Source organism: Haemaphysalis longicornis, unplaced genomic scaffold (assembly GCF_048455015.1).
Source record: "Haemaphysalis longicornis isolate Haplotype H1 unplaced genomic scaffold, Haemaphysalis longicornis Haplotype H1 scaffold_8, whole genome shotgun sequence".
Classification (NCBI taxonomy): Eukaryota; Metazoa; Arthropoda; class Arachnida; order Ixodida; family Ixodidae; genus Haemaphysalis; species Haemaphysalis longicornis.
Genome location: NW_027526445.1, coordinates 161,239,579 through 161,260,889, shown reverse-complemented (window position 1 = coordinate 161,260,889; position 21,311 = coordinate 161,239,579). Strand labels below are relative to the sequence as shown.

Genomic DNA, 21,311 nt, shown 5'->3' with positions numbered 1-21,311 from the left:
AACACCCTCCCAGAGGGTATTTCCACAATTACTAACCACGAGAAATTTACCGAGGAAATTGTTCAACTGTTTCAGAGTGTGCAATAAAAAAATAGACTATTCGCCTTTGTGGCCTAAGTCCTACTTTTCATCGGAACTACCCCGTGTATTTAGTTTGATATTTGTTCTGTTAATGAGGGTTGTAATACTTCCGCTTGTTTTTGTATGCGGTTTTACCTGTTTATTGTAATCTTCTGTGTACTTTTTTTAACACTTTTAGTGAACGCACATTCAGATGCTTAGAATGCATTGTGCAAATCTGTTGTTCCCCACCAATGCAATGCCCGCAAGGGCCTTTAGGGTAATAAAAATGAAAAAAAAAGCGAAAACGTCTGTGTGTTCGAGATTTCGGCGCACGCACATAAAAGATCCCCAGGCGGTCAAAATGAATTCGGAGCCCTCCACTACAGCGCGCCTCATCCCCTGTGCAGTATCGGTGCGTTAAACTCCCACAATCAATCAAATCAACAAATAAGCAATTTCAAACCTAATGTAATGCTTTCAGTGCGCCATGTGTCCTAATGCAGTCTGTCGTTCAGTACTTACATAGATAGAAATCCTCCAGCTAAGCTATGGTTCAAGCCTTACGCGAGTTAGTGCACGCTTCGCCAATTTTTTTTTATTCGCAGACTGAAAGTGGGGGTGCGGGTTGTATGCAAGGGCAGGTTATACGCGAGAAAATACGGACGTACACCACCTCAACACCCCTGACGATTAGCACTTGATGAAGTTCAGGTCGCGCACACCTGTCCCCCCCCCCCTTACACCCAAAAAAAAAAAACAGCTCTTTATGCACACCTGCTGGTCACACCGACCTCCACACGCCCTCCTAAAGAGCCGTAACGAATTCACCATTGTAGAAACCAGCCTCAGACCGGCTTTCAACGCCGATTTCCGTTCAGGGCTTCCATACTTTTGTTCACCCGGCCGTGGTGTAACGAAACTCATGCGACAAAAAGGCGCCTTGCACGAGAGTTCCTCTCTTCAGATGGCACTGTACCAAACGGCCGCCGTGACGAGTTGGCCTATGGCGAGCTTTCCGGTTACGAGTGGGCTTGTGAAGAGTGTGCTCGTTCCCACAGCAATTGAACACACCAGCAGAGTATAACAAAATGAATTCTGATCTTGAATCTTGGATTCTGTACTTCTAGTCAAAATGATACATGCAGAATAAAAAAATCGTTCAAGAAAGCTCCTCTGCTGCTCACCTTCTCTCCTTTCCCCAAGCGACCTGCACCAGCCTCTCAAACCACACTTCCCCCATCCCAGCCAGCAATAGAACAACTTCTAGCCGAAATAAAAGAGCAAAACGCCGTCATGCTCCAGCGTATTGAAGCTCTCGAAAACGCTAACCACCTCTCCCAACAAACTCCGAAAACGATACCTCCCCCAGAGACTGCCTCCCTATACCCATCCTCCCCTTCTGACGTACCAGCCGACACCCTCATTGACAAAAGTTTCGTACGCAAATCATGCCGCTTGTCGAAAAACAGATCACCGATGCCTTGGCTGCTCTCAACAAAACCATTACCGACACTGCCCCGACTCTCCTTGGGCTCACTGACTCCCTCACCCAGCGCATGACCGCCCTAAAACAGGCGAGTCCACACAACCTTACCCAGGCTATTCTGCAGCGCCTTGACGCCCTCGAAGGCGACAGGACTCCTCAACCGAAGAAGCCGAAGATAACTCAGCATCCCGATGCCCAGACAGCCACCGCCACCCTCCTCCCGTCCGAAGATTACTAACCCCTCCGCCATTACAGTATATCAATGGAACTGCCGGTCATATAACAGCAAAAAAGCCCAGCTCTTTCATTACATATGCCAATCTCCCACGGACGTTATTGCTCTCCAGGAAACTGATTTGCCAACCCCAACGCTTCGTGGCTTCGAATGTTTCACCCAGTATCCCTCTCATGGCACAGCAGTGTTCGTCACCAAAACGGTCACGGCGGAGCAGCACGATATCCCTTCATCCATTAACCACACTTTCGTCGAGAGTCTCCCAACTCACCCGGGTCAACACAGCCGCTTTATCCTCAACGTGTACAGTCCCCCGCAACACCCGCTTAAGGATATCGGCCCCCTCCTTCTGATGGCTACATAAAAAGCCGGCCCGAACCCTATTCTTCTGCTTGGGGATTTCAACGCCCCCACCACTCATGGGTTCATAACAAAGCCACAATTAAAAGCACTGCCCTCCTTCACGCAACGCAGCACCCCGCAATCACGCTGTGCAACGACAGCCCTCCCGACCCATATAGGGGGCAGTGTTTCACGCGACACCAACCCGGACCTTACTTTCGCTCGAAATGCCCCTTACCTCGAATGGCAGAGAGTACCGGATACTTTCGGGAGTGGCCATCACTATTCGCCGCCTTTCTCTCAAGCGTAAAATCGGTCACGCTACTCTCACCGACTGGCCCTCGTTCCGCAAGGATCCCACCTTCCTGTCAGATGACATCACGGACCTCGAAGAATGGACGTCGCAGCTTCTGTCCCTTGTTCAGAAGTACACAACAGTTATCCCCCTCACTACAGCCAATCCCTCTGTGGACGCCCATCTCGCACATTTGTGCGCAGCCCGACGAGGCTTAGTAAACCACTGGAAGACGCGCAAGCAAAATCGCTCGCTAAAGAGCCGCATCGCTCAAGTCACCCAGCGTGCCACGGAATACGCTCGAACCCTACAAACCCAAAATTGGCGCTCATTCTGCGACGAGCTGCATGGTAGGCTTAGCACCAAGCATGCGTGGCGTATTCTGAGACATCTGCTGGGCTCAAAACACTCCAAGACTGCCGCGTATCACCTCATTCCACGTGTGGTTCATAACTACCCCCATGCCACTGCCCACCTTCTAGACACCCTACGCACGAAGTTTTTTGGTCCCCCGCAAACCCCGCCACCTTCTCCATCTAACGACTACATTGGTACACCGAACACTCCGCTTTATGTCCCCTTCTCGATTCAAGAATTGAAGCAGGCCCTCGCCCGCATCACGCGCAATACCACTCTTGGAAAAGATCGAATGACCAACAAGACCTTACGAAATCTCGATGAAGACACCCTCAACTACCTCCTTGCCCTCTTCAACAAGCACTGTGCAGCCGGCTCCCTTCCTCCCCAGTGGCGCCACGCCGACATCACCTTCATCCCGAAAGCGCACAAACCAATCTCCATTGACAACCTTCGCCGTATTTCACTCACATCATGCCTGGGTAAACTCTTCGAGCACCTCATTCACTCCTGACTTACGGCATTCCTGGAGGACAATGACCTCTATCCTCATACCATGTTTGGATTTCGGACACACCTGTCTACCTAAGATGTGCTTTTACAACTTAAAGAGCAAAGTATCGAAAATTTAAGCAAAACGCACCCCAGTTCCATACTTGCATTAGATGTTCAAGGGGCATTTGATCCTTTCACGCATGCAGCAATATTCCAAGGACTCCAAGCAAGGAATTGCGGGGAGGCCACATACAACTTCGTCCGGGCCTTTCTCAAGAACCACACCGCAACGCTCCGTATTGGCCCCATCTAGTCCGACCCTTTGCCGACTCCGCCGAAAGGAACAACACAGGGTTCTGTAATCTCCCCACTCCTTCTAACATAGCCCTACTTCAACTCCCAGGCCAGCTTTCTGCCATCCCCAACCTTCAGCACGATTTCTACGCGGATGACCTCATGTTCTGGACTAACACAGGATCCCCCGGAAATCAACAAGACATTCTACAGCGAGCCGTTGATTGCACACTCAGGTACCTGCAACAGCGTGGTCTGACATGTGCACCACATAAACCCGCATTCCTCGTTCTTTGAGCCGGCACCCGGGGCCGACCTCCAAACTCCACTCCGGACCCGTCAGTCACGATCGATTCCATGCCCGTTCCACAAGTGCCCTCACTCCGTATACTTGGTGTGACGTTCCACACAGATGGCTCTGGGGCGGCGATTCTCCCACAACTTCATATCACAGTCACCCAGCCCACACATCTCATCAGAAGAATTTGCCCCCACGCCACGGCCTAAAAGAACCAGACACCTGCCGTCTTGTTCAAGCCCTACTTATCAGCCGCATTACATATGGTACTCCCTACGTCAACCTCAAACCAAAGGAGCATGCCAAATTAGACGCCCTTATTAGGAAATCATACAAAATCGCCCTCGGCCTCCCTGCCTTCACACCTATTGCCCGCCTTCTGCAAGTAGGTATCCACAATTCCCTTTCTGAGCTCCTCGAAGCACAGCGGGTCCAGCAACTCACTGCCTTGCCCTCACCCCTACGGGTGGCACGGTACTGCATAAACTAGACTACCCCACTCCTATGCCTTTAGACACCCCCCAGCGTATCCCTCCGTCACTCCGCGATCATATATTCGTGTCTCCCATCCCCAAACACATGCACCCTTCCTTCAATCAAGGCAGAAGACAGGACCGCGTCACCCTCCTCCGAGCCGAATACCACAACAAACCGGACACCCGATACACGGACGTCGCTACGTATACATTTCGCCCTGCTCACGCACTGGCTGTCGTTGACTTCAAATCGGTCAATATTGCCTCCCTCAGCGTTCTTCACGCAAGCACCACGACGGCTGAAGAGAGCAGCCATCGCTCTAGCAGCGACCACGGCTTCCTCTACGTGCAATCCTCGCAGATTCGCAACACGCTTGCCGCAACTACTGTACAGGCCGCATCTCTCCCTCAGCGCTGAAGATGCTATCCTCAATCAAGGATCCCTCCACATCCAGACTGTGTAGACAGCAGGCCATTCTTCCCTCGAGGAAAACGAGGCGGCACACGCCGCTGCCCGCGCTCTTACATTCCGGGCGTTTTCGTTGACGGAAGAGGACCTTTCCGAACCCTCCATCTGTCCCCCGGTCCCTCCTCGATATAAATGAAATCTTATATCATTATCGCCAACTGCGCTTTCAATACCCTCCTTCTCACCCATCCCTCAGAACACAGGCGGCTCGCATTTGGCGTCGACTGCAGACCAACACCTTCTACAACACCTCGATACTCCACTTCGTCTCTCCCTCCACTTACCCCTACAACTACCCGTCTTGCTCCGTCCCGAACACTGCCTAACACCTGGTCTGGGAAGGCCGCTACGCGCCAAACCCCTTCCCTTCCCCATCCCCTGAGCAGTGGGAGCACGAGCTGCCAGCTCACGGTGCGAGGACCAAGAACGCCTCATCGCTCGCGCCCAAGCTGCTGCGCTAGCTCACGGCTATCTGGACTAAGAAAGCCACCCACTTTTATGCGCAATAAACGTTTTCCAATCCAATCAAGAAAATATACCGTTCCAGAAATTCGATAAAAAATGAACAAATAAAATGTGACCCAGCTCGGGACCCCACAGAACCACCTCGGAAACCCACAGATTTGAATAATTAAAGAAGAAATTGTTCCCGAGAAATACATAAATTATAATTTTGGGTAAAAAAAATAAAAATATAATGCGAGTTGAAATGGGGTGAAACAGTTCATGAGAAGCTTGGAAGTTAATCATTCCTCTGCTTGAATCTCTGTGTACAGATACGGCCGTGTACCAAAACATTTTCGTACCGAAAGATTTGTCCACAGAAGAGACTCTACCGGAACGCCCTGTACTGAAACGTCTCGTACATATATACCGTAGACGTCACTCAGGCGTTTAGAGCACAGGCGTTATTATTTTTGTGTGTGTGAAAAAAATTAATAGGCGTAAACAGGCAAACGTCTAATTGTTCTTGATCACTTAATTTACAACATAAACGTTAATTGAAATTGAAATTGATGTGAGTTTCTCCCGCTTCTGTTAAGGCTGCTGATCCCGTCTTACTGAGAGGTGCAACGAAGAGCAAAAGTCCTTGATACTCGGTTAATGAGATATACCTTCTTTAAACCAGATTGGCATGCTTAGTTTTTCTCATATTACTCATTCCGATGGTGGGACTCCTGACGATGGACTTTCGGCAACCATCAGTTAGTGTTCAGCTCTGTTATTAGCCCATATATTATCCTTAGGTTTACCTGTATATTATCTTAGAGTACAGGGTACGGCGAAACAAACGAAGGGATCGACAGAACATGTGTTTTCGCGACAAGTTAAGTGCCCGTGCTTACAACGCAATGTATAGGCTAGGAGTGAGCCGTGATAGTGAAAGGCTGTTGAGTAGAATACAGGAAGCCGTCACTCTTGAAAGCAGCGGTTCTCCAGATGTCTCCCATTACGTTGGTGAGTTGACCGCCTTCAAAATTTACGCGCTTCACTGTAAACCCCAGACGAGTGTGTGCGCGCGTGAGCTGAGGCACAAAGTCAAGGTCGGTGACATCAGACTCATCATCAAACCAAACTCAAGCATTACAGCAGATACGAGAACAATCTGATTTTTTGTAATTTTTGGGTGCCGTATCTGCGTCCTCAGGGAAGTAAAGTATATGACGAACGTTATAATAAACAATGGCACAATATATTCTTCCGCGCTATTTTAGACTCAGTTAACAGTTACAAATATTATTTACCGCATTCTGTTTACACAGACCTACAATACTGGTGCTCGGCGTCAGTGTATTGTTGCCTGGCGGGCCTCATTTCTTCAAGAGAACATACTTTCCAGATGGCGGTTTGCGAGTGTGTAACAATGTTTGTGACTGTTTTAAAAGTAGGTGTTTACATTTTTTACCATACAGCTACAACTTTGTTGCAGAGCACTCACCGAACAAAACGCTCATAAAAAAGTGCCGGAAGTATTGTGAACGTGCGCTACCGAAATTTGAACTACAATTGCAGCCCCATCTAACAGGCTTCGGAGATGTTCACAGCGCAAGAAGCCAAGTCGGTACGCCTAGAGTTCCTCTAGGATATAGGGCGTACCGACCTAGAGTTCCTCTAGGCGTACCGACTGCGTCGAGCTGCGAGCGAGCTGCGTCGGCGCACATCCCCGGGGGGAAAGAGGCGAACCTCTTTCGTGCCTCTGGGAAGGTGATGTTCTCTGTTGCTTTCATATTGATTATTTTCTTTTCTTGTTGGAATTTCTCGCATGTGCGGGAGTACGCCGCGTGTGGTCCCCCGCAGTTAACACAAGTGAAGGTGGTGGAGTTGCAATTATCTGTCGGGTGGCCCTGTGCGGCGCATTTGGCGCAGGTCGTTTTGCCGCGGCAAGAGTGTGTACCGCGCCCGAACCGCTGGCATTTGAAGCAGCGGCGCGGGTTTAATATGTAAGGTCGGACTGGACATCGTAAGAAGCCTGCATTGACCGACTCGGGGAGAGTTGACCAGTCAAACGTCAAGATCAAGTGTTTTAGATGCGACGCATCTCATTCACTCGCCTTGTCCCTCCATACGGCGTCGTTGTCCGTCCGCACCCGTCCCCTTACAGTGTATAAAAAAAATAACAGTTAGCGGCACCCGGTTTCGATCCCACGACCCTGTGGGCGGAACGCTAGGTACGTGGTGCTCTTCCCACTGCGCCACAAAACCGCGACAGAATCAAATGCTACGAACGCGCCCTATATCCTTGACTCATTCAAACTGCGTCAAGAAGCTACTGATACAACACATGATGGGGCAATGATTAACACTTGCAATAAAAGAAAAGAAGCTCCCACTAACAGCAACAATGATGGAGTAAAGGTAGTTGCGACAGCGAAGCCCCAAGCATACCACTTAGAGAGATTGACCAAGATTGGCCAATAAAACATAATAATAATCATAAAACATAATAATCATACGCGTTCCGGACACGTTTCACGTGATTTCAAAATCAATCCAACGGAAACACCAAGTGAACCCCACGATTCGTCGCATCTACACAGAGTTCCCCTCGCGGGGCAATTTTGTACGGATTTCGGAGTCATTTAGACGCATGGTTATCCTTCGCACTACCGTCACGCCCTGGTCTCGAAGGCCCTCGAGCAGATCTGTCTGTTTCGTTCATCAAGTCAGGATCGGAGATGACGCCCTGAGAGCTGTTCAGCGTGCGGTGGGGCGTGATCTTTGTCTGTATCTACCATGGGGGTTTGTTTGAAGAGGTTGATAGATTGCTGCCTGTTAAGTTCGATCAGGATTTCCCCTGTTTTCAGTTCTTGGCTTTCTAGGATTTTCCGACAATGCCGGCAAGGAACCTGGAGATGAGAAAAACAGACTTTGCAGTGACGGGCTTTGACTGGTCAAGAGATTCCACTATTAGAAAGCGGGAGAAATTGTCAGGTTTTGGAAATGTCAACTCAGGAAAGGAAGAAAAGGAGACTTCGGTGCGGCCCCTTTTCAGGGACCGATCCGGTTTGGGGGGGGGGGGGGGGAATCTTTACAACACTAGGTGTATGTGCGAATCATATTGAGGAAATTATTTATTAAATAAATATCATAAAAAGCAAATATGTACACATGTAACATCTTCTATGCATTTTTACACTGCCATAAAACACTAAAATATTCAATGTAGCACTCAGCTATCGTAAAATAACATGACCAAGTTTTGACGCTATTGTAAAAATCACAATGCGACGTAGACACACACACATCATCTTTAATGCACATGGTGTAAGTAGCTAGTTAAAAGGGCATCGCATAAACACAAATGAAACAAGCAAATTTCGCGACCCACACGGCTTTCACGGTTCCTTTTTGAACTAAATTCCGTCCTGCGCACAAAACAATTCATGAATCCCGCGCATTAGTAGGCGCCCATGGTAGGAGAATCTTCATTCGCATGACATTAAAAATTGGTCCCTCACACAGAGCTCTTCGAAGTTCTTCAGAGTATTTCTTTGCCCCGAATTACGACGCGGCTGGTCTCGCAGGTCCACGACAAGTTGTTTCAATTTTGATTCGACCGGCGACCAAAGCGCGCCCTCTTGCACTACCGAGGACGCCGTGACTTCGTTCGGTCGGTGGCCGAAGCGCGGTTGATGAAACTTCGTCGGCGCCGCCGAGCCCCAAGAGGCTCTTGCTTGATCTTGGCTAAATTTGAAGGTCAGAGGGACGCTTCTAGGCATTTCCGGTGTTTGTACATGGACTAGTCGGGTGCCCTGGAAAGAATCTGTCGATGACTACTAAAAGCTTCCGGCTAAGGTCAGAGACTGCTGCAGACTCTCCGGGCAATACTTCTTGGCCGCCTGCCTGTATGCGCAGCCAGACACAGCAGGCGCACGCGAGCTCATTTTGTTGAAAACGTGCATGACGTAGCTTTGCCCGCACCTACTCCAGGCCTCATTGCTGGAGCTTGACTTGAAGAAAAGTCGCCACTGGGTGTATGGCACGCACAGGAAAAGGTGGTGCGGAAGGACCTGCATGGGCACAGGGCGTTTGCACTGAATTAGGAATGCAGAGTAAGGTATTAGGACATCGCAAACAGGGGAAGAGGAGAAAATGCCGTGAAAACAAGTGTGACAAGACATCACTTGGAGCAAAAAACACGCAAGATGAAGCCCCAAAATGTCTCATCATGAGGGAATTGTTGCTTCATTCTTAAGATTATGGCTATATAGCTTTCGCAAGTCATGTCTCGTACTTTTTTTGCTCACGGAAAGAAAAGCCATCCGAGTGTAGGAACAACTGGTCCAGGAACAAATGGTTCCGGAACTTATGGTCCCGGAACAAATGGTCCCAACTCGAAAGTAGGAACAAATGGTCCAGGAACTTATGGTCCTGGAACTTGTGGCTGCTGAAAAAATGGTCCCGGAGCAAATGGTCCCAGTGACCTCTTCGGGCAAAATGATTCTATAAACCTCCAGGAGGGTGGGTTCTTTCTTTAAATTCATTGTATCTTGTTGGAGTGATGTTTATAATTTCTCTATTTTCTCTTTTTTTGTTTTCTCTGTTTTTCTTTCAGATTCCGTTACATCGGTTGTCTCAATATACACTATTATAACGAATAAACACAGTATTTCTGCCAATTATGCATTTTGTGCAAGTTCAGGGCATTACAGGATTGGCCCGCTTTAACAATTTTTTATTCCTCTTTCCGCCGTTCTCCTCCGGCGTTTTTTTATTTTAGACTTCGCATTTTTTATGCGTTGGAGACGACAGTTTCGTATTTATTATTTCTCTCTCTCCTTCGTTATTTAATTTTTGCAATATTTTCTTTCTTAGGGTTTCCACCTCTTGGTTGATCAATATATCGCTATTCCCATTATCTGCCTTGTCACCATATAACGAATGAATGTGCTACTTGCAAACACAAAGGAACAAAGAAACCACGTGATAAACATGCGGCTCCATGATGTACAGAATACGTAGAGGCAGGCCTAAGAAAGAAGCGCCATCAGTTTCTTGTGAGCAAGCACTTCACGGGTGCATGCGTAGTGAGTTCTCTTCAACCTCTCTCCCCCTCGGAGGTTTTCTCAGTCACTGGAACTATTTCCAGGCACGGCCATACTTAACACTCCATTTCCGTATAAGAAGATAGTTTGCGAGTCCGATCGTGTTCCAGGAAGCTGCAGCTGTCGCTAGACGCCGCTAGTTAGAGAGGTTGGTGACAGGCACAGTCTCAAGACATGCGGACGTCAGATCGCGAGCCAGGCTGTCGCCACAGTCAGCACCAAGATTACTTTCTTCTAAAGAGGGCAATGAGGGCCATCTCAAGCAAAGAAATATGCTCCCGAAGCGAGTGCGCTACCCCTACTCGTGCCCCACCTCCTTGTTTCGACCTTTGCTTTTAACGGGGCGTCGCGATGGGGCTACTCTGCCGGCGGTGGTGCATGAACCCTCAACAACCGTCCCCTTTTAGATGCACAGCATCTGATTCACTCGCCTTGTCCCTCCGGCGTCGTCGTCGTTGTTGTCGTCGTCGTCGTCGCGGCGGCGTTGTCCACCCCTCCCCCATTCTCCTCGCCACGCCAGCTGCGCTCCCCACCGCTCACCCCCTCTCCTCTCCGATAGCGAACACTCTCTCGCGAAGGGCGTTGGATTGAATTGGATTGGATTGGGTTAAAGTGGATTGTGTTGTATAGTGTTGCGTCATAGCCGCGGCAGACGCGCTGGGGCCGGCGCATGTGCAGTACACTCTCTTCCGCGGTTTCCTCTCCTTCCGGGGCGCTGCGCATATAACGAGTGTGCCGTTCTCCAGCGAAGCAACATCCACGCTTGGCTCAAACACCTAGAGTCCACGCCGCTTTACAAGTACGCCAACGTCGTCATCGACTGGGACCGGCTTACGCAGTCCCCTCAACGTTATGCGCGCTATAAAACGCGGTCCCTTCGCCGCTCCGCCTATGCGTCGCATCTGCACAGGGGTTCCCGCGAGGGGAGGTAGGAGTTTTTTCAATGAACCATGACGTGTGACTGTATTTGGTTCTCGCAGTTTTCGGCAGCGTAAAGTTTCCAGCAAGACGAGCCAGAACGTGTTTATGTGTTTGCGCCAATAAAATGCATATAGTTGTGCTGAAATGCAGTTGCAAACAATAAAGTTAGTTGTCAACGGTGGGTGACAAACTTCGAGTATGAGCTGACCTGCTGCCATAAGCACGACTTCACGCTCCCGCAGCACGGCGGTAAAATGAGCAAAGCCTGCTAGCCAGCAGTCTCGTAAACCTTGCAGCAAAAGAAAAGGCATGATAAAAGCTATTGCGCATTTTCAGAGTAAATCAAAAGGTTTAAGTTGCAAGCTGCAAAATTATTGAGGTTCTACATCTTGATTGGTGTCGCCGCGCTTGAGTCTAACTGCAGATATCGAAGCATTTCAGGTGGTGAGCACAGTAACGCAGCTTAGCAAACGCAATAAACCATTCACCCAGTAAAGTTCCTTTTTGAAATAGCGACAAATCGGCGAGCGAAACGCAGCAGTACAGCTCTATGTTGACTAACGGTCAGCAGTACCGGCCCACTCACATTTTTGATACTTTACATAAGTTAAATAATATCGTAACCGTAAATAGGCTCGAAGCCCTGGCTTAAGCGGTACTCGCTTCTCAAGCGTTAACAAAATTTTGTATCCATGCGAGTATTCCACGTCAGCCAGCTTAATTTAAATAACAATTTCATTGCTCCGCTTCATAAGAACACTGTATTCATGAAGAAAATTATGGCAGCCCGTTATTGCATTTGCTTTAAGGGCACAGGGTAAGCCCTATACTTCCCATGCATTTTTGGCCATATTGAGGTACCTTTTTCTCGGCATCTAAGAAAGGTATCTACATAACTTATAAATCATTTTCTGAGACATTTTATGCTCCTTAAACTGTACTAGAATTATAAAGATTCTTAAAAAATTCGGTTTATAATTTTTTGTTCGTTAGTACCTAAATTTTGGCATTATATTAGTATTAAAAGTTGTGTACCAAAAAACTTACGTGCATATTTTCAATTCTACTACAGCAGGTGTGACAACATATGTAGATGACAGGGGAAAAAATCAGCTCGTTGTCTTGGAAGATATAGGAAATAATGGTACCTATGTAAGAAAAAAACATTGTTTCGAGATAATTGAGTTTAAAGTAAAAAAAGAGGTGAAAAACAAACTTTTTTTGCCATAAACACCACTGGAGCCATTTATTTAAAAAGCACCAGCTTCATAATCACTGTCAAAGTCATTTTTTCGCTTTTCACCCGGTCGTCTGTCCTTCCTTGATTATTTTGTGCACTATCCTACAGATCTGTTCACAAAGTATTTTGCTTGTGGTCAACCTCTTTAAGCCACTTGATGGTGGTGTTGCGCCCAGGTTTTGGTCTGAATGATTTCAAAATGCTGGCTCATGCATTGCTTCATCATTTAATGAGAGAACAGCACCCAATGTTGCAATGATTAGAGTGTGAAGCCCCAAAAAGATGTTTTTTGTGCGCAGCTTCGAAGGGCAAATGTGGAAAAAACGTGCAACAGGGTCTTTAGATTGCCCTCACTGAAAAATTAGCTATGCAATGGTTGGTAAGCAACTTCATAATACAGCTGGTTCCAGAATGGCATCTTGATCTGAAACTGGAAGTTTTTTGATGGAAAAAATGACAATAAACCATGAGAACATTCTTAAAAGGACGTGGTCACTTGCTACTTGCTTACGGGAAAACGGCTTTTTAGCGAGAAATAAGACTTTTTAAGGCAAGTGTGAACATGGAAAATGTGCACAAGGAATTGAACGTCCCTAATTGCGAAGAAAAACAAAAAGTCATTTCTTCAAAATTTCGCCTTACCCTGTGCCCTTAAAACACCGGCCGAGGTTGCCCAGTTCACGCTGATTTTGATTGAAATGGGCGCCACTGGTTTGCCTGGTATTCGGAATCACCAAAAATGCTAGCAAAGGAAGCGCGCGAGGACGCACACGCGCGACAAAACATTTGTATACCGAATTTAACCAAGTAAATTCAGCTTAAGCAAATATATTATATATGAACAGCTGCAAAATACATTGTGCACAAATACAAACATATAAACATAAATACATTGACCCCTTTCCTTCCCTCATACAGGCACTCATGCATAGGTGCAGTTGTGGTGGGAACATTTTTTCCTAGTTTGAAGTTGGGACCATTTGTTCCGGAACCATTAGTTCCGGACCATTTGTTCCGGGACCATTTGTTCCGGGACCATTTGTTCCGGCACCGAAGCCATCCTTGTGATAGACAAAGCAATGCGTTGGGTGACTGTTCTACTCTCTTCCTCTTTTGATAAAGAAATTTTTGAATTTTGTTAGGGCACAAACTGGAAAAAAAACGCGTCCAGAGTGGGAACCAAACCCGCGCCTTCGGATTACATGTTGTAAGCAAATCTTGACCGTCGTTATGGTAATCTGGGTGCCAAAGGGAGCATATGACGCGTTTCGCGTGAGTCGATTCCTCCACTACAGCTGTTCCTGGTAGACGTAGCCCCATCTACTGATTAGGTGCGAACACTGCAGCAATCTTCCTGATCACAGGATAAAAGTAACTTGCTGTTCCGCCTGTGTGGCCAATTGGTAGCATCGTGGAGTATTTAAGACTTCCCGGATTTTTTTGTTTGCACAATGTTTTCTTACATTCCTCCTACACGTTGTGTTTGCATATGAGGGGAATTTAGCACTCCTTAAGGAAGTTGTGGTGCGAAGAGCAACATATCATTACTTTAATTTAAACTTCTTCAAGGCAGCGAAAATTCTTGTCTAGGGTTGCACTGAGTTGGAAACAGAATGTTGTGCTGTGCACGCGTGGACAAATCGATGGTAACAATCACAACGGTTAACGGCTAGTTTCTCTGCCAATCTTGAGACCGCAGCAGCGAGGGCTAAATATTAAGTTCGTACCTATCCGCGTGATGACCTAGTTAAAGACAACAAGCTACCGTTTAAAAGCGAAGAAGTAAGCCCATACCATAAATGCATCAGTCCCATTACACCGCTGTCCTACGACGGCGTTAATATTTCGGACCCCACATCGGGCCAGGACTTCCAGTCGTAGTAGTTCGGGACCGATGGTGGCCCATTGCTTCGGCTGGTAGACACGGGATGCACGTTGCATCAGCGCCAGCAAGAACGGGTGACCAGCTGGGAAGCCCAAGAAGTAGTTGCTAACCATGTCGCCATTTTTCTGGAAGTTCGAAGAAACAAAAACCCAAGACGCTTCCGTAACGTTTGTACGGAAATTCGAAGCATATAAATATGCTCATACGTGTTAGTCACCTTTGCCGTAAGAGGTCATTCGTTGTTTCAGTTAAAATTTGTTCGCAATCATTTCGAACGATTGCATTAACGAATTTGCTTGAGATTGTTACACGGCTTTGTGTTGTATCAGGTTTCATTGTAATGTTTGTGAATTAATGTAAAGTAATTTCACTCTTTTTAAGGGCGAATTACTGTAGAGTAATTTCACTCTTTTTTTTAATTCTGAACGCAGGGAGTATATTATGGTGAAGTTTACATCTTAGAAAAGGCACAGTAATTGCGCAATACTAGGTTTCCCTTGTTACTTTTTTTCTGCACAAAGGCTTTCGCTCAGTTTCTCAAAAATGGGCCTCTTGTTGAGGTGGAGGTGTGGCCCTGCCGATAGATGTGCCTATTGGACGTGAGGTCACGTGGACTGGTGTACCAGAGACTGACGTCCGGCGCCACGTCTATACCTCTGTTTGATTGATGAGATGTCTAAGATTTAGGGAATGTTCCGACTACCGACGCAAAAGCGATATCGTGATCTGTAGACTTAAAAAAAAAAACGACCCGTCACGCAGTTCAGTTGGCTGAGACGGAAAATGACGTCATTCTTTAAAGTTGTTACGACAGTTGCGGTAACAGTCTGAACCCGGCCTTACTTTACTTGCAATGCCGCATCTTTCTGGTTGTCGGCCTATTTTCTGATTATTCGGTGTTAGCACAGCACAAAAGGTGAAAATTACCCATAGGAGAATTTACCAAATCGTCAATTCAATACAAAACCAAAGAACAATTCAGAACGTTTTCTGAACAAACTGCGGCTCACACTACAGGTGAATACTCTCTACAAACAGCACTGGAAAGTAACTCGATAATTGTTATGTAAGTACCAGTTACGTTAGCAATTCTAGGCGTAAAACATTTCATCCCTTCACGTTCAATTTCAATTATATAAAAAAATATTTTTTTTTCAGAACGGGCCTTCGTAATCGGCTGCGTCCACGTTCGTGGTAGTCGAACGGCAGGGAAATTCCATAGCTTGCGGCTCGATCCGCACGAACGAACCGGAAGTGCGTGAAGAGGCGGCTATAGCACTGGCAATGACAGCCGCCCAAAAATCAAATACGTAATCAGTGACACCGAATCTCCCTATATAAATCTTTCAAGAGGGCGAATCTCACCAGAGCCATATGAAATTCTTAAATCTGGCTTCTGTAGCATTGCGAGGAGCGGCGAAATTTACCTGACACATGCCCCTGCCTCCTCCGGCCTGGCATGAATGCGCGCATGATGCTGCTTGAGTATTCACCGACCGAGCTGACATCGACCCTTACACCACATTCTCCCATTCGCTCCGACGGTCGGCAGGGATCGGCTTATGTCGTAGAGGGACATAACAAATACCTACCGACTGGAACCGGCCCGTTCCCCCCCCGCCCTCACCCGTAACTCAATAATTGGAAATCGGTTGTATGGCGAATACTTCAGACGAATTCGTATCCAAACCCGGTTACGTATAGCTACTGGTACCCAGGGTAACATTCAGACAAATGCCACAAATGAATGAAATAGCCGACATAGCACATATGCTGTGGGCTTGCCTGCAGGCGGCCACACCAGCACCGGAGAATCGCTCAGTCGGAGCAATGAGAGACAGTGTTGTTCAGCTCCGACCAAGCGGATATGTGGGCCATCCAGCAGGCCGAAGACGCCGCTAGAGCTCAAGGGCTCTTGGCCGGAGCGTAGGACCACCAGCCTCTTCCAATTAAGTTGTTTCTCAGTCTGTCACTTTAAGAATAGGATTAAGAAATTGTTTAAAAAGATGGTTTTTAAAGAATTTTTAAAGGCGATATTTTTTTATGTTAGCTTAAACATTCGCTTAAAAATGCTGGTGTCCCGAAACCTTTACGCTGTCTTTGCTTAAGAGCACAGCAGAATGGGTTCGAAAACATTCTGCACGCTGCAGAGCTTTCTTCTTTGAAGAACCACAGCTTTGTGAAGAACAGCTAGCCTGAAAACCATTCTACTTTCCATTTTTATTAAGGTAAAATTTCAGCTATGTTTCGCGAAGTATGTGTTCCAGAACAGAAATTTGGTGACACAGGCGTGTCAATGCAATTTTTGAGGAATGATTATCCGCGCATGAGCACCTCGGCCGTTTTGCACGTGAACGAGAGTTTGCGGGATAAAAAGCAACGTGCTCACCGTAGGTGACTGTGAGGCGAAAGGTATCGTGAGGGAAGCGAGCGATCGCAGGACGACGACGTCGATGTCCAGGTAGATTCCGCCTCGATGGAAGATCTCGGCCAGTCGGAGTGCGTCCGCCAGATGCTCCACGGGATAGTTGCTCTTGTTGAGCGCGCCGGACTCGTACCAGGGCTCGAGCGGTGTTCCCCGGAAGGCCTCTTCCGGCTGTCGATGGCGCCGCAAGAGACGGGACCGCGGGAATTATTAGTTGCTGTGGACGTGGGCTCCCAACAAACGGAATGAAAGTTTTCGTTTTGGAGGGCGTGAATTGTTCGCTCCACCACTTTAACAGCCGTTAACAAACATGCGCTTTCAAAAGAAAAAAACCCTGCTTGTGTGCTTCGAACGCGAAAACCTCGCGATGCTCATAACTTCTGAACTGCTACAATACGTTGGCGCCTTTTTTCGTTTCTTTCGTTTTTTTGTTTTTTAATCCGAATAACTTTCCCCGGCTGCTTTTCTGCTAAATGGTCTTTCCCGCTCCTTCTTCACTTTTAGTTTCTTGTTTACGGCACTAGTCACGTGAGCCCGCAGACTGGCACGTGCCGCAGCATTTCTAGAAATAAGGTTCTGCGCGTCTCGTGTGCACCAATTAGGCTCACGTATCTTCACGTGGATGTGCTACGTGTCTCGCACACTTCCTACAATATTTACGGTTCCAATTCATAGTTTCGCGTTTTGTTTGGAGCTGGAACATTGGCCCCTCAAAGTCCCCGATTCCTATCCAATTCTACAAGTGGGTGTGGGTCATGAAGGATGTAACAACAACATAAGCAACTTTCGCTGCAATCCTCGCGAAGTGCGAAGATAGCTAAAGCAGTGGTAGTGTATTGGGCTGCGGCTGTGAAGTGGCGGGTTAAAACTCCATCGGGTCACACCTGTATTTTAGTTACTCGTTACACGGCCAGTCACTTTGACCGGGAAAAAGTAACGGCCACAACAACAACGACGACAATGACGGTTTTCTACAAAAGTTGGACACTTATGATGTCGTATTAGACGTAAAAGTAATTCTGAAAGAAATACAAAATGCTACAACCACCAGAGTCAACAGCTGGTTACAGCATTAATAAACTGCTACACACAGAGGTTTGTGCTGTACGAGTGAAGCGTACGCACCCCATCATACTGAGTGGCTCTAGCCTGCACGTGAACCTCGGAGTCGACGTGTTTTAATGCCCCTTTCGATGATTATGCGTGGGATTACTCTGTGATGTGTTCACCTTTGTACTGGCTGTTTTATGAAATCCTGATTCATCAAGAATTGTCTGAACGTTATGACTGCCAAGAGTGGCCGTGAAGCTACATGACGGCCCATGATTATCAGATGCTTCAGTGATTCGTTAAAATTCCCTTTCCTATAGTCTAAGTCAGGACAACAAGCCTCTACACACCGCTAACCATTTCGCCGTTCAAGATGCCAGCGGCAGAGGGCCTGTATGTTGGTCTGGATTGTAGTCGCAATATGATACGTTGAAGCGCTTTATATTTAAATCAAGGAATCACTGTCTCGTGTAAGTCATTTCTCCTTGAAAGAGGACGTGCAAACAAATGACTATGGGGACGTTGGAATAAGGACTCTGAAAGTGCATAACTCATTGTTGATGTAGCAGTCGACCGGGTGATGTAGACAGTGTAGGTAGGCGCTAGTGAGGTGCTCGATCGAAAGGCTCTGCTGTGACGACTGCAAGCCTTCTTGCCATCTTGCACCTCGGGAGCGGCACACATCATCAGCCGGTTGACGTCAGTTGAAAAACGGCAGTATCCTTCATGCAATTTTAAGTGTTGGTACGATTCTTTCGCGAGTTTTTTTTATTTGTTACCCAAATTCTTTATCTCACCCCTTCATTAATTTGATTAATTGTAGGGTTCACGGCGCCGAAGCAATGCAGGCGATGAGGCGCGCCGTAGTGGTGGGCTCCGGAATAATTTTGACCACCTGGGGATCTTTACCGTGCGCCGAAATCTCGTACAAAAGGGCGTTTTTGCTTTTTGCCTCTATCGAAAAGCGGGAATCGAACCCGCGTTCTCATGCTCAGCAGCGCAACGCTTTAGCCACTGAGCCACCGCGGTGGGTCACCCCTCCATCCCCTCCACGATTTTTTTTGTTTTCTGACCCTCCTGCCCAATCTCTCGGGAGCCGTTCTTTTTAACTGGTTGTATACTGGTTGTCCGTCAGAGCCAAAGTGTACGAAGCTTTGCCGCTTCGTTCAACGTGCGGCTACCTTTCACCGTGTCTTATTGGGACCCAGGGCAATGTCTTTTTGGGAACAGGAGATGAATTTCGCTGCTTGAGGGACCTAATTCGCTTCTCGCAATTATTTATTACTCTACTTGCATAATGTCTTTTGCAGGGGGGGGGGGGGGGGCTCAATTTGGAGAAGTTCTAGCTGTGTTGAATCTTAGCATAGCCTGTAGTGTGTTTGTGTCCGATAAAAGAGGGGACGATCGGGAATTTGCGCGAGTGGGTTTCACGGCCACGTGTCTCAGTGTCTCGGAGAAGCGCGCTGCCTCGTCGGCGGCTCCAGAGAAACGCTGCTTCATCTGCTATCTATTCGTCTCCAATGATTTTCGCGCCGCGAAGTAAATCATGACCTGTAAGGCATGGGATGTTACGTATTTTAAGCATGTGAACTGCAGAGCACCTGCAGCTGTATACAAGCAGCCGACCGCGGGATCAAGAGGGTATATTCGATTGTCAGTCTCGGTCTCACCACGGATAGTTTGCTGGTAGTCCGAGGTGTATGCCTGAATAGAATTAAAATGTTTAAAAACAAATACCGGATATCGTTTGGGACAGTCCCCGTTGAGTCCACAACTGATGATAGAAGAGCCCACTTATATCCTTTTGTTTTTTGTGTTCTTTCCCTTTATTATCGACGTTGCCCAATATTTCTGTATCGTTACGTCCATGATGCGTAGCCAACGTCTGGACACGACCCCAGAAACCCTTTCCTGGCTTGTGCTTACACACGCATGAAACCAGTTCTTTGAGAAAAAAATGATTATAATTATTCTATTTGTGAAAGTGAGCACGCGAATACCGGATATATGGGCCGTCGTAGTAAGTGTATGCCACTGGAGGAGCAAAGCGTTGCCATGGCGTTCACCCGCAAGCGGATGAGAGAATACCCTCTAATCCTTGGCGGTCGTTGTCTGCAATACGCACGAACCCAAAAATACCTTGGGATCATCGTAGATAGAAATCTATCATGGGCGCCGGAAGTGAAGCGGTTACGTACTCGTCTCTCTGCGGTGGCACAAGTTATTGGATACCTTGCTGGATGTCGATGGGGCAGCGACTGCAGATCCATGGTGCTTCTCTGCAATGCATATGTAGACGGCTTGCTGCGCTACAGCCTGCCTGTTCTGCAACGGCTGTCGCCCACATGCAAAAAGCAACTCAATGCGGCTAGAAATAACTGCCTGCGTACCTGCCTCGGCCTTCCTAAGGGCTCATCGTGTGTTGGCACTGTCGCAGAGGCTGGTTGCTTGCCTTTAGATATTATTAGAATGCAGGAAACATTTCGAATATACTTGAGGCATAGGCTGCACGCAAAATCCAAGTTCTTGGCAGGTATTATACGATGCAACAAAATTTCGAGCTTCGCAGAAACTCTAAACACTATAAACATCTCTGTGCCTACCCAACGACGACAACTCATGCCATCTGATTTCCCGCCTTTGACTCTATCACCCCTATGGATAAAATTAAACATACCTGGACTCACATCAAAAAAAGTTATGCCTCAGATATGCCTCCTTCAACTAACACTTGACCATATAAGTGACCAATACTCTGGATGACCCACATTTTTACTGATGGATCATCTACGCCTGACTGCAGTTCTTGTGGGCTCTTCATTACATCCACCGGCCAAGCGCTCTCATACCGTCTTGAGCGCCCAACATCATCTACATCTGCTGAGCTTCATGCCATCAAACAAGCACTTCGCTACATTCTCCGCCAGCAGCCAGCACAGTGGGTAATCTTTACGGATTCGAAGGCAGCACTGCAAACTCTTCGACGTGCCAGCTGCTTCAGCATTCATGAACATATATCCCGCGATGTCTCTTACCTAAATCATCTAGTTTGTGTCGCCGGACACCGCGTGATACTGCCGTGGATCCCTGCCCACTGCGGCATCATAGGCAATGAAAAAGCAGATGAGGCTGCCAAGAGAGGATTGCAACTGCGGAACGTGAGGAACATTTTCTTCACGAAGCACGATGCCTCTAGGCTAGCAAAGGAGCTTGTTTTCAGGGAAAGAAGCACCTTCTGGTCTCTCCCGGAAAACCAGCACCCATTCCTGCATCATGTCGACCCAACTTTGGCACTGAGGTTACCGGAGCGACTTCCACGTCGGCTAGAGACTTTGCTCCATCGCTTACGTCTCAACGTGGCGCTAACACATACCTACCGCTATCGCCTTGGCCTAACCTCGAACCCCTATTGTGACAACTGCGGTTCACCAGAA

General features: G+C 47.6%; 1 protein-coding gene across 2 annotated transcripts in view; it reads right to left on the bottom strand.

Moving 5' to 3' along the window:
- Positions 1 to 8,541: 8,541 nt before the first annotated feature.
- LOC144149737 (lactosylceramide 4-alpha-galactosyltransferase-like) overlaps positions 8,542 to 21,311 on the bottom strand; it is a 34,792-nt gene continuing 22,022 nt past the window's right edge. For both annotated transcript variants that reach the window (XM_077681393.1, XM_077681394.1), the window contains 3 exons: positions 16,792 to 16,998; positions 14,312 to 14,527; positions 8,542 to 9,321 (listed from right to left, as the gene is read on the bottom strand). In XM_077681393.1, coding sequence (XP_077537519.1) covers positions 9,088 to 9,321; positions 14,312 to 14,527; positions 16,792 to 16,998 — 657 coding nt within the window. In that variant the 3' untranslated portion in view covers positions 8,542 to 9,087. The remainder of the gene's footprint in view (positions 9,322 to 14,311; positions 14,528 to 16,791; positions 16,999 to 21,311) is intronic.